Raw genomic sequence first — 13933 nt, 5'->3', positions numbered from 1 at the left:
ACCTCATTATGAATAGTGGTGGTAGTGATTGGTTGGCCTAATGACAGACTGGTATCCTGTCCTCGCTGTACCCGCCTTCACCCAACAGCACCGGGATAGGCTCCAGCAACCACATGACCTTGAAGGGGTTACTTCTTTATTGAACAACTACACTCCGCGGAACAAAACAAAACATGGCGTGAAATTATAAAACAGAGTTTTTTACATGATTATAATCAAACAGAGGGGCAATTGCAGCATTAACAACAAAAAGAATCAATAAAAAACGCTAATAATATTAATCAAATTGATCTGAGCAAAGTGGGTCAAACAATAAAAGATCACATAACTATCCACAAGGGAAGTTTTTAGTCCATCATAAGTAGTTTTTATTTTCGGTTTAATTTAATGGGCTTCAATGATTCCAAATATAACTTAAATTTTTTTATACAAATTCTAAATTTTGGGAGGATTTTCATATATTTATAGCTGTGTGTGTTAAATTAAGCAAAACACAAGATTATATTCGAGCAGATTTCTTCTAATTTATTTTCTAAGATAATGCCAAATATGACGGTGTTTAAAAAATGTTGGTAGTTGTGGAAAAATGTTTTTCAGCCAGTTATGCAACTCTTTCCAAAAAATTATATTTGGTGACAAAAGCAAAATAAAAGTTGTGTGGTTTCAATTTCTGTTTCACGGAATGTACATTTGTTATCACTTATATTAAACCATTATTGTAAAAGTTCTTTAGATGGATAAACATAAATTAGTATTTTGAAATATGTTTCTTTAACTTTAAGAATAATTGGAAATTTTAGATAAAAAGTTCTAAGTTTAGTCACTATATCCTGGTCATATTTATGTAAAATGTTATTTTTATTAAGTTTTCCACTAAAAATATTACCCTTTCTTATTAATAGATTAATACATTTTTTGATCTAATATTGAGACACTTTGTATTAGTTGTGGTGTTATAGTTTGATATAATAGTGCACCTTTTATTAAGCAAATGTATTCCTAAGGAACAGCTTTGATGACTTTTGCATAAACTGATTTTTTTTTAATAAAACAATATTTTTGACTGAACTGCTCATAGGTGAGAAAATTACCTCCACCATCCAACATATGAAGTCCAGACCAAATATTGTTTTCATGCCATTCACTAAGATAAAGGGATTTGGTCCTGTGAAATATATTTCTGTTGTTCCACAGAGTGGCAGAATGTGGGCCCTGAAAGGGTTACAGCGAGTTAAGAGGAAGGATTGATGCAGACAACAGGAATGCTGTAATTGATGAATAATTGCGAAGGACGTAGTAGTCTGGCTGTTAATCCCCCATATCTGAGGTTCACCTACTATTAGTTTGTCTAAAAATTAACACTGAAAAACAACAACAAAAGTTTCTTTTTATCATGAGTTTCTTTTTAATAATATACACTTCTATATTCTTTTACTGATCCAGATTTTTTTCTACTACAAATGTGTGAATAGAAAACATGGGCATTGCAGCCTACACAGTGTTAACTCACTTCATTTCTTTCCTATCTGGCTATAAATAGCCGTTTATAATCAGAAAAGCAAAACAAATCTAAACCACAAACGCTACAAAAACGGTTCAACACACCAAAAATAAAATAAGAAAGTAAATGTGTCAGGAGTGGGTGAACTTCCGGCGTCTGACCGGCTCACACTCGTTAACCTGACGGCGCTCTTCTCTGTGATAAAGCCGGAGGTTCTGGGTGAAACAGCGACACCCTGCGGTCAAAGGGGACTGGATTTTCTTGAGAACAGAACAGCTTTTAAAAAACGTCAAACTCGTGACGCTGATTTAAATCTTTTTCAGTTTACAAAATCTGACAAAATGTACCCGATGGGTTTTTTACTGGCCAAATTTTGAATTCTACATGCTTTATTCTTTATTTATTGCATAGACAGAGAATTTTAAATCTGTAGGTAAACCAAACGTGATTAGAAGTCCGTCAGTTAAATAAGCTTAGTTTATGAATAACATTATTAAGATTTTTACGTTTTATTATTTGATAACAAATAGGTTTGATTAAAAACTGCGATGTGACGTAAAAGAATGCTGAATCCTCATCAGCCACCAGAGGGCAGCATTGCTCTGAGCTGCAGGTTTCTGGAACTACCTGCAGGTTGTGGGGGGGGGGGTGTTAGCTCTTTATGGTTTCAGAACAGGCGGGAAGAAGAGCCTGCAGTCAGTTTAGAATCCCTTTGAAAATGGACTTATGGAATATATTTTGTTCAAACTTACAGTTAATTAATTTTGATTTAAAATATGTCTCAAAATTATAGGAATATTCTACCAAAATCAAACCCTTTTTTTGGGCTCTTTTTAAAAAAAAATGTTTTACTGCCCTTCGTGTCAACCTTTGGATCAGACGGTTTCATACACTAGCATGAGCTCATGTATGATAAGAGCCAGGACACGGCCACATAATGACTTCCATTTCTGATTATGTTCTGCTTTCACAGACTGAGGCCTTTGCACCAGTGTGATGTAAATCTAACATTTCTGTCCTACAAGCTCTGACAAGAAACGTACCATAGATATGACCAGACATGGGAAATATAATCAATCACTTACAGGAAAAAATTAATTAAAAAAACTAAACAACATGAACGTTCACTCAGCCAAACAGAAGTGTGTTGACTCTCAAAGTGTCACATATGTAGTTACTCGTCAGAGTTTGAAAATAAAATAAGGACTAACTTTTAAACCTTTTTTTCACAAAGTGTTTGTTTTCTTCGTGTCAGTGAAAGTCGACCCCTGACCCTTGACCTCGGATCGGTTGATCTCTTGCTTGATGTCTGGAGGGAAAGATGCTGAACACTGCAGCTGCTGAAGAACAATGTGTGCTGCCCACCTCCATCCATTCAGTCATGGAAGAAAACAAAAACTGAAGGTCAGATTTAACTACTTAAAAGGAGGAGAAGATCGTCTTTTATTGAAAGTTACTGTGGTTCGCATAAGTTCAGTTGGAATGGAGCAGATGAAAGACCTTTAAGAACTCAGTTCAAACCAGAAAAAAGCCGCCGTGTTCCTGCAGCGGACGGACAGATAAACTCAGTAATGGAAAACAAGAAGGTGCCGTGTTTCCAGGAAAAGTTCTTCTCGTCTCAGCTGATCGGAGGAGCATTCCAAAAGAGGAATTCTGTGAAGAACAGAGTCAATAACATTTCAAGAATTGCATGAAACACACCTCCACTAAAACAGTGCAGTTGGAGACAAAGATTTTGGTTTTTAGAATCTGGAATCATTGTTGGGGAAAAGTCTATTCTGTCTGTAACACTCTGACATTTAGAAGAGCTTTGCAGAAACACCTCAGTAAATGAAAGCAGATACTTATGGAGAGAAATAAGTATCACTCCGATTTATGCATGAGTATTCTTAATTTATACGCAAGTAAATCTTGATTTTTTAACTCATATATTACATTTTGTGCATAAGTACATAAATTCTAAAGTTAAAAAAAGGAAAATACAATTTACACATGCACAAATTAAAATGACAACAGCTTGAAACTAATTACACATGTACATTTTTAAAAATTACGCACAAATCACTTTTGACACACACACACAAAAGCTCAGTTACGCATGTTTCTGTGGTGAGACTCTGCGGGGGTTTAGACGGGTCCGGCGCCGCCTGCTGGCTCTGTGACTGGTGATCAGAACTTGGGACAGAACCCCGTCTTGGAGGCGCTGTCGGGGGATGTGCTGCAGAGAAAAAGCGCTCTTCTCTGGAAAATAGTTTTATTTTATAAGGGATAAGTGTTTCTAAAAACACTGATTTAGAATGTTTTATATTAATTAGTGGGCATATCTGTTTAAGAAAGACGGAAATTTCAAGTTTCACCAGATAAAATTCACGATCTAAGTTTAAAACGACTGATAAGAAAACTCTGATGACCCAGCATTCTAGCAGTATTTAAACGCATCACTCACGGACGAATCTCTGAGACATGAAAAGATCTCACCGGAGATTTGTGTGTAACTGAGGTTTTGTGTGTGTAAGATGTGATTGGTGCCTGACTTTTTTTGATATGTGTGTCATTAGTTTGAATCTGTTGTAATTTTAATTTCTGCATGTGTAAATTGTATATAGTATTTTTGTAATTTTGTGATTTTTCTTACTTGTGCACAAAAAAACTATTTTATTAGTTACAAATCAAGAATTACGCACAAATCAGAGTGAGTCTATTTTCTTTCCATAGACCTGGACTCATCCAAAGAAACATGGCTTCACTTCAACTCAAGAAATAACTAAAGCCAAGAAACAAACTTACTCTGAATAAAATGAACAAAGAAAATGACACACAAACAAAAATTCATGCTTGTTGTTTGTGTCAATCCTTTCTCTCCAACAGAAAAGGTTTTTAGAACCAAATAAAACCTTGAAGTACACAAGAATGACAAAGGACAACATAATGCCCATATTTTCAGAGAAGGTGAACAGGATAACGAGGGACAAACATCCAATCGTAAACTTGTTTCACTTTTTCAAGAGATATTTCACAGATTTTCTTTGCAGCTGGTTTTGCTGTTTTTCATGAGAAAACACACGCATACGCATGCACACACTCTCATGTGTTGCGTCAGATGTGAGAGTTTGATCCTGCAGGGTAAGGGGCTCCTGAATCTGCTGATGCAACCACCGACATTCAGTGTGTCCTTAACCTGAGCAGCATGACGCAGCAACAACACAATATGTTTGTGTTTTGGCTTCACTCTTTCTTGCAGAAACAGATAAAGTGTCAACATCAGAAGGGGGACATTGGCTGTGACGGACCCACTCACTGGCAAAAAGTTTGCAGAACATGAACACCTCCATCTCGAAAACCAAGAAAACTGAAGTAAATAGAAACCATCCTCACAGAAATGAGTTTCTAATGGTCTCCAGTGGCTCCAGTGTTTACGCCCTTTAACATACTGTAACTTGTCAACTGCTAACATGATAATTCCAGCAGATTCTGACGGAGAAAAGCGGCAGTTCAAAAGTTAGAGTATATTAAAGATTTGATGTTTAAGTGTCTGAGCATCTTTCTGTCTGAAGAGCAAAGTTCAGAGTGTGGACACCACTCTCCTCCTGATGCATCACTCATGTTCATCTGCAGCCATGTCCAAAGCTCCCCTCAACGTTTGTGAAACTTAAAACCAAAACTCAGTGAGCACAGATCACATGTGTGCTGTCTTTGGGTCCAGAGAGCTCAGAGGTGTGAGGAGCAGAGCTGGAGCTTCTATTTGTGGATGCAGCAGCTGACTCAGTGCAGGGAAAACTGTTCTCCGTGTTCTGCCAAGACCATACCGGGCTTTCCCGTGGAGAACCATCAGCAGGTTTTGTGCTCAGATGTATCCAACAATAGTTAGACTTTCAATACTCCTGTATTTTTCTCATATTTAAATTTTCATATTTTGAATAGGATAAAACTTTAAACCACATGTGTCAAAGTCAAGGAGGCCGGATTCTATCCAGCCTACAGGTCATTTTATTTTAGTGTTATTAATGGCCCGATGTTGTCTTAGGGTCATTGTTTTTATTGAGAGTAGTACTTCACTTCCGGGGTCACCACAGCGTTGCAGCACCCACTGTTTCACATCAGTGATCTGTCAGAGTTTTTACGTCGGATGCCCTTCCTGACACAACCCTGTACTTGAGGGGCACAGGGACCCAGTTAGGCAGCAGCGTCAAGGGTCTTGATTAAGGACCCAATCTGGGTGGGGATCAGTGGACACCCCGGGGAATCGAACCCAGAGCTCCTGCAACCCTATACTGAGCCCACTGAGCCATCCAGCCGCTATGGGGGTTTGTTTTTATTGAGAGTAAAATATTGAAAGTTATTTATTCTGGAATAATATTCCTGCCTTTTTATTATCCATAATTATGTTTAAAAATTATGGTTTTAAAGTTTTAAAAAATTTTATTCTGCTAGCTTTTTGGACTATTTTGGCATTCACTAAGATTTTTTAGGCTATTTTATAGTTTAGCTAATATTTTAGCTACATGCTAGCTGTTTTGGCTAATTCCAGGTTTAGTTGTTTTTGTTTGTTTGTTTTTTTGTTTTTTAGGTTTTCTTGAAGTCTATCTATTTTTTACAGCTACATGCTAGCTATTTTGGCTTTTTTTAAGGCTAATTGGCATTTAGCTGATATTTTAGCTGGCTATCAGCTTCATCATTTTTAGCTATCATTTTCAGCATCTTCAGCTATCAGCACTAGCATCTTCAGCGGCCAAATTCAGCTTACAGCATTCAAGCATTATAGGCAGTAATGCAATTATAGTTATGTTAAAAAGTTACAGTTTTAAAGTTTTCAAATTGTAGTTTTAGAATGTTCAATAAATGTTTATCCTGTTCAGCCCACATCCCAAGGTCTCCTCTGCTCTCTAGCTTCAGCTACCGACTCTGACAACATTTTCCTCTCTTTCCTGGATCTTCTTCAAGTGATTGTTCTACTTGATTAGATGTCTACCCACCAAAACCTGCGAAAAAACATCTCAACTCATCAGAAGCTTTCAGATTTTCTGAAAGAAAAAAAAACCACTAACTTATTGACAATAAAATGAGTCGCTAACCTCAAATGTAAGTTAGTCAGCTTTTAGACAGAGAAAAACATCAACGAAAGGTTGATGATGAATATATCTAATGATGTAAACACTGCTGCAGGATCACACAGTCATGTATGGTAAAATGATGCTCATGCTGCACTTCTCCTGTCTCTGAAGAAAGACTTTTGGTCGGCCCTGTAAACACAGCTGCTGCTCCATGTCAGAGCTGAAGGACCTGAGCCAACCTGCCTGGACTCGGAGGCAATCTGAAGCCAGAGAGAACTGGCCAAGATCCATGACACTCAGCGAGCACAGAAAAAGATTTTCTCTGCTCTTTTTTACAGGATCAAAGCTCTAAAACTCAGAGCAGAGCAGAGAGCAGCAGAAAGTCCCGCCTCTTTTTGTTGTGCATTTTCATTAAACTCAAAGGTCGGACTTTCCTTCATGTTTGCAGAAATCAAACACCCGCTGGAAGCCAGCACGGTGTTCTGATGCAGTCATTCTGTAAATGTTTCATCTGATTTGGTTACCATTCTGAGTGAGCCTGGTTCTTTCAGCTGTAAACAACTCAACCATTTCAGAGACAGTTATCTGGAATGACAATACTTTTGTGCCTGCACAAGCAGTTAATGTGCACATTTTATTTTGACATTAATGTTAAAATAATAACGTAATGGAAAATAGACATGCTATGAAATTTCAAAGTATCATATGTAATTTACAACTGATAACCCCTAACTTAATGTTCATCATGTTTATGTATCCCCCTTATTTTATTTAATTGCATTTGTTTTTTTGTTTTGTTTGTTTTTTTATTTTTAGTTTTTGTGTACTTTTTAATATATATATATATAAATAAATAAATATATATATATAGATATTTACATTTTATGTGACTACTCAAATTGTAATTTGCACAACTGCTTCATGTATTGTAAACTTTAATATTTGTCAATAAAAGAAAGTTAGGGACTACAGTTTGAAAACTTTTTTTTAAATGCGTTTTTTTTTTTTTACTTTATCGAATATACAAACAGATTTATAGAACAGTTAGACAAATGCATCTAAAACAAAGCAATGACAATAACAATAATAATATTTCAACACAGAATAATTACAGTGGGGAAAATATGAGTAAAAAAACGTATTTAAGTTAAAAAAGAAGAAGCAATAATTATAAAAAAATAAGCAAGTGATGACTACTGTTTGAAAACCTAGTCACGTCTGATTGGTCAACTGACGTCACTGGTCGGTCTTACGAAAGAGAATGGCCAGGCTCCATCAATGGGCCGGCTCAGTGATTGGTCTATAGTAAACTGACGTCACGAATCCCGCCTAAGAGTCCATTGGCTAATACTTCAGTCCTATTCTGGGAAGAGGTGCGGCCTGCTCACATGCTTTAGAAGCCGGCGCCTCCTTACCGGCATTTCAGTTTTGTCCCAGAAAGGGGGAACTCCACATTAGTAATATTTATTTATTTATTTATTTAAGCTTTTTTTCTCCCTCCGGACGGAACCATGCTCGGTCTGTGCCTTTACGTGCCGGTGTCTAACTCGGATCCGGTTGAGGTGGAATACTTTGAGTCGAACGGGCTGCCGTCCGAGCTGAAGTCTCTCTTTAACAAACTTAGCGTCTTCCTGCCGTCTCAGGAGTTCACCACCTATCGAAAATGGAGAAAGGTAAGAAGTGCATTAAGTACAATGAGTTTTTGGGTTTTCATCTGCGGTTAACTTGTGTGTAAAGAACTTTAATCCACCCTGTCTTCCGGCGAGAGGAAGGATCAGCGGTGCGTAGTAAGAAGCCTTACGAGTAGGCCGCAGAGTGAAAAGCCGGTTTCGGGAAAATTCGCGTCTAGAAAGTGTTTTTAGTCAAAATACCAAACCTCCCAAATTAAATGGACCGAAAATGTTGGTTGTGTTGACGAGCGCAGTTGTGTGTTCGGACGGTGAGGTTTGAGGAGTCCGCTCATTCATTTCACCGGGAGACGAACCTTCAGAGGACTCTGATCAACGCGGCACGAGGCTCTTTCCGCGTGTCTGTTCTAATCAATGCAGTCTGCGCTTTCAGGATGATTGTCCAATACATTTGTGTTCTACGATTACAAGTTATAAGAATATAAAATATTCCGTCGTTCAGATGGAATGCTTTTTGCAAACCCTTTTGTTTGCTTCTGACCTCTAAAATGAAAGGCTCTTTTGTCTTCATAATAAACAGTTTTTTTAAATCAAAAGAGCGATTTTGATTCAGTGTTGAGCGGCTGCATTTTTTATGGTTTAATGACAGAGACATTAAGCTTGCAGCCTGCAGCTCCTGCAGGTCAGGTGTCAGAGCAGCCTGGAGGATCACCGGTGTCCCTGTCCCCGTTTTAGCTCAGCAGGTTTCAATCCAGACCAGATTTAAACAGATGGCGGGTCAGCGTGCGGCGCAGGTTAAAGATAGACTGAGGAATGTACTAATGCCTCCTGAGTCAAGGAGGCATGAAGAAGGCTGCGTCTTGGAATGAGGCCATGGCGGGTCGCAGCCATGCACTCTGACTGTCATGAAACCCGAGCTGAATCCTGGCGGCGTCCGTGGCATTTAGCAGTGGTTTTAGTTCCATCGCAAATTATACTTCACAGTTTGACGTGCAGTACATTTTGAACTATCTATACTTGTCTTTATTGGCTGTTAAATTGGTTGTAATACATCTGATGAATGTCCTGACCTCCAGTGGACTCCCAGACACACCCTTTCAACCCATCTGAAGAATCTCCTCTTCCCCTTTTCCCCCAGAAAACCTTGCAAAGGGAAGAAAACGAAGTTGATGCGCAGCTGGACTTTGAAGAGTTTGTCCACTACCTGCAGGATTATGAGAAGGACCTGAAGCTGGTGGTGACGAGTGTTGATAAGAAGAATGCAGGTATGAGGCTGCAGCCACGAGTTTCTGTCTTTCACCTGTCAGTGTGCTGAAGTAACCGGCTGGTCTTTTCTTTAATCAAGGTCGCATTGATCCCAGAGACTTCATTCAGTCTCTTTCTGACCTTGGGGTGCACATTTCCCCTCAACATGCAGAGAAGGCCCTTAAGAGGTAACGGATAATTCCCACTAGATCCACTGACCCACCTCTTACTTTAAGTGAAACTAATTCAGATTATTCATATCATTTCTCCAAAGCATGGACAAGAATGGAATGATAACCATCAGCAGTAAAGATTGGAGCAAATACCCGGTTATGGAAAAGACGGACAGCATTCCTGAGATCATCCTCTACTGGAAACACTCTACGGTCAGTCCGACGGCTGTACAACGACAACACGCTTTCTGACCAGGAAAACTGCAGAGCAAATGAGCATTTCAGCCCAAATCTTCAGTGTTACATCACATGCAGTACAGTTGATAATGCTATCTCTTCAGGCGTAATCAGCTAGCACTGCACCTGTACTCTTCCTGTTGCCGGCAATAATAGGGTCAGTTAAAAAGGCAAAGTCCTTGAGATGAGGCGTCACCACAGGCCGTGCGTCAGTAATTAAGCTCTGTTAGCTATGAATGGTGCTGAGCCATTAGAGAAGGATTATGGGGAAGGTTGTTTCCTAGCTCCTCGAACTGTTATATAAACGAGAGCAGCAGTTGTTCTGATGGAACCGCGTCATCCCAAATGTCATCTGAGTTGATCTGGTGGCTGTGTTGCTTCGAGCGTTTGGCCAGGAAACCATGCAGACACTTGCTGCTGGCTGTAGCAGAGTCAGTGTTCATATCTGAAGGTGATCAGAGGTTTGAAGCGAAACTGACATTCAGAAATCATTTCATCATTGACTCCCAGTTGTAGGAAACAAGAAAATGGAGTTGTGAAAATGTGAAGTTTTAAGGACCCAGATAAATTTCAAAAATTATAATCTCATGACCTTCATCTGCCCGTGTTTGCTCACAGTGGATTGGTAGAAGTCAGATTCCTGGTAACGGAAGGTCGAGACGGGCCAACCAAGAGCCGGATGTAGCTTAATGCTTCCTGTTCATGACTAAGAGGATCCTGACCTGCATTCACAGTTTTCTGTGAAAGAGGCCGATGGACTCAGAACAGAAACAAACACGTGTGTTCTCCTGGAGTTACTTCACTTAGCTCCCTGTTTGTGTTGCTTTTGGGAAGGTCCAGCAACTCTTGTTTCTCCTCCCTGGAGAACTTTTCACTAGAACTATTGTGGAAGGAAACACATTCAATTAGAAATGTTTTTGGTCTTCCCAGAAGGCTTAAACATGTGTTGAGTTTTTAAGTACTAAATAAGTTGATGTAAGACTTTAAATAGAAAGAAATGCCCTTGTATTAATCCTCAACAAAAAATGTTCCACATCTGTTTGTGCTGGTAGTTTTAATAACCGGTGGTGTCTTTGTAACAGATATTTGATGTGGGGGAGAACTTGATGGTCCCTGATGAGTTCACCATCGAGGAGAAGCAGACTGGTATGTGGTGGAGGCACCTGGTTGCAGGTGGAGGAGCTGGAGCGGTTTCCAGGACCTGCACGGCGCCTCTGGACCGGCTCAAAGTCATGATGCAGGTAAGGCTGGCTCAAAGGCAGAGTGTTTACCGGACCTCCATTACGTCGTCATGACGACTCCTTATCTTAATGAGGTCTTTCCTCATCAGTTCTCAGAACGTCAGCTCCAGACATGTAGCTTCTCCTTCAGGTTAAAGTCTTTCTCAAGTTCAGGCAGAGGAACATCAGTGGGTCAGGGCTAGTTTGAAAGCTGTTGCTCAAGAGTCCATTAGCTAACAGTTTTAAACAAAGTTAACATTTAAGCGGCCAAAGTCCAGGTGCTGACGCTGTGTGTTAGCCAATCAGAGCGTAGAAACTCCTGTCACGCCCTCACTGCATAGTACTTCCATCATCACTGAGGTTAAAGGTGAACTGTGTTCTGGCTTTGACTTTAATATGCGTCATCGGCCCGACCCGCTGCACACTCTGACCCAAATCGATCAGAAATTGTGTCACCAAGAATTAAACAACCTCGACCCAGTTAGTGAGTTTGTGTTGGGTGGTCTGAACCGGTCCTCTGATGAAAGATGTCCTTTTTCCTCTCAGGTTTATGGCTCCAGAACCAACAACATGTGCATCATGAGCGGCCTGATGCAGATGATCAAAGAGGGCGGTACCAGATCCTTGTGGCGAGGTAACGGGGTGAACATCATCAAAATCGCCCCCGAGTCTGCGCTGAAGTTCATGGCATATGAGCAGGTACGACGCGACCCGGGCTCTGCCTGACCCGCCGTTCATCCGGCTGTCATTCCTTAATGTGTTGTGTCTGCTCCTCTTCCAGATTAAGCGGCTCATTGGGAATGAAAAGGAGACGCTCAGCATCTTGGAGCGCTTCGTGGCAGGTTCTTTGGCTGGAGTGATGGCTCAGAGCGCCATCTACCCCATGGAGGTAATCCTCTGTTTATGCTCGTCTGCTGGAGGAGAACCAGCCGTTAAGAAGCTTTGTTAAGAAGCTTGTTTGGATCTGTCCTCAGGTTCTGAAAACTCGTCTGGCTCTGAGAAAGTCGGGTCAATACTCTGGCATCTCGGACTGTGCAAAGCAGATCTTCAGACGGGAGGGGCTTGGAGCTTTTTATAAAGGCTACATCCCAAACATGCTGGGCATCATTCCATACGCGGGCATCGACCTGGCTGTGTACGAGGTGAGCGCCACTCTGGGTGTGTGTGGGAGAGGGCAGAACATCCTGGATTCTCACCGCTTCCTTCCTGCAGACGCTGAAGAACACCTACCTCCAGCAGCACGGCACCAACAGTGCCGACCCGGGCGTCCTGGTCCTGCTGGCGTGCGGCACCGTATCCAGCACCTGCGGGCAGCTCGCGAGCTACCCGCTGGCTCTGATCCGGACCCGTATGCAGGCACAAGGTGAGTGTCTTTTGCAAAGTGTAACCTTAAAGGACTACAGTAGAGATCTTCTTTTTGGAACTAAAGTTTTTATTCCTTTTCTTCCTTTTAGCGGTGACTGAGAGCCAAACGCAGCTGACCATGACCGGGATCTTCAGGCAGATCCTGCAGAACGAGGGCCCGGTGGGTCTCTACAGAGGCCTGGCCCCCAACTTTCTCAAAGTCATCCCCGCCGTCAGCATCAGCTACGTGGTGTACGAGCATCTGAAGACTCAGCTGGGAGTGACGTCGCGCTGAAACCCACAGTCACATGACTCCTTCCCCCCACCACTACCCCGCTCCCCCCTGGGGCCCGCTCAGGAATCCGGGGAGGTTTTTGGGTTTGTGTAGCCGTCTCATTCTGTGAATGTCAGCTGATGTAAGATGAGGAAAGTCCAAAGAGGAAGACGTGGACTCTGTGAGCTCAGGTCATCAGGACTGACTGCTGCTATTTATGCTTAAAGACGAGCTGCCATGACTCTGACTGAACGGAAACTCAGGACCAAACGCTTAACTTCTAGAGGGAAATGTCTCGTATGCCGTTGTAGCACAGAAAGAGCCTCCAGAGAGAAATGATTGTTTCATTAATGGGAGAATTTTGCACAAAACTTTTTTTCTCCATCATTCTGAGTGAAAGCAGGATCTTGTTTTCATCCATGTTGTTTCTGCAGTATGCTGCGCCGTATTTATTTATAGAAACTGGAGTCTTGTATGAAACGCAGAGTGCTGCTCCGTGTGAAGGACCGCCTTAGCATCTGAACACTAAATGTGATGAACTGATGTTCAGAGTGTGAACTGATGCTCTCATCAGTGTCTTACGTGTCATCCGTGAATACTGAAGACCACGTACTTAAAGCTGGAGTTTGGGGGAAAACTATGCACTTTAATTGATGATCAGCCTTTAATAGTGTACCAGTCAGGGAAGAAAATGTTCTTTTGCAAAGACTTTTAGTACTATTTTAATGGACCATTCTAAAGCAAATAAATGCAATTTCACATTAAAACTGTTTGTGTGTTATGTATTTAATGAGTTTAAACTGCATTTTCTGGCCAAGTGAGGCACAGAAATAAAGGAATGAAATTAAACTTTGTGCAGCTGATTAAAAACTTCTGGAAACCTGAAAAAAGAATTTACCGGGATTAAACATTGAACTGACAGCCCTGCCATTCTCTCATATTCAATCGAAGATGGTTTCAGCGCCCACTTCATCAATCCACAAGACGATCAAAAACCTCACCAAACGGCACAAACTAAACGGGTAACAGATAAATTTGTCAAAGAGGAGCTGGAGAGGACTACTTTCCACTGCAGAACTCTGAACAAAGTCAGGCTGTAGCTTTACTTTGGTTGTAGTGTAATACTTTGATATTAAACTTTTGCAAATGTATTAAATGATATGACAATTCTATTTTAACAGTTGAACTGAAACCAGCTTTATGAATAGGACTGAAAATGCTGCAGTTTTCTATTTCCAAACAGTGACATGAGTCCTCCAC

General features: G+C 40.8%; 1 protein-coding gene across 1 annotated transcript; it reads left to right on the top strand.

Annotated features, from left to right (window-relative positions):
- Positions 1-7937: 7937 nt before the first annotated feature.
- slc25a25a (solute carrier family 25 member 25a) lies at positions 7938-13440 on the top strand. The gene is made up of 10 exons (XM_024260284.2): positions 7938-8225; positions 9319-9445; positions 9526-9613; positions 9700-9811; positions 10918-11076; positions 11602-11754; positions 11837-11944; positions 12030-12197; positions 12268-12418; positions 12510-13440. The coding sequence occupies exons 1-10, from the start codon at positions 8064-8066 to the stop codon at positions 12692-12694; spliced, it is 1413 nt and encodes a 470-aa protein (XP_024116052.1). The 5' UTR covers positions 7938-8063; the 3' UTR covers positions 12695-13440.
- The last annotated feature ends 493 nt before the right edge of the window (positions 13441-13933 follow it).

The sequence above is a fragment of the Oryzias melastigma genome, linkage group LG9 (assembly GCF_002922805.2).
Source record: "Oryzias melastigma strain HK-1 linkage group LG9, ASM292280v2, whole genome shotgun sequence".
Taxonomy (NCBI): Eukaryota; Metazoa; Chordata; class Actinopteri; order Beloniformes; family Adrianichthyidae; genus Oryzias; species Oryzias melastigma.
This window is presented reverse-complemented; position numbering and strand designations above follow the sequence as displayed.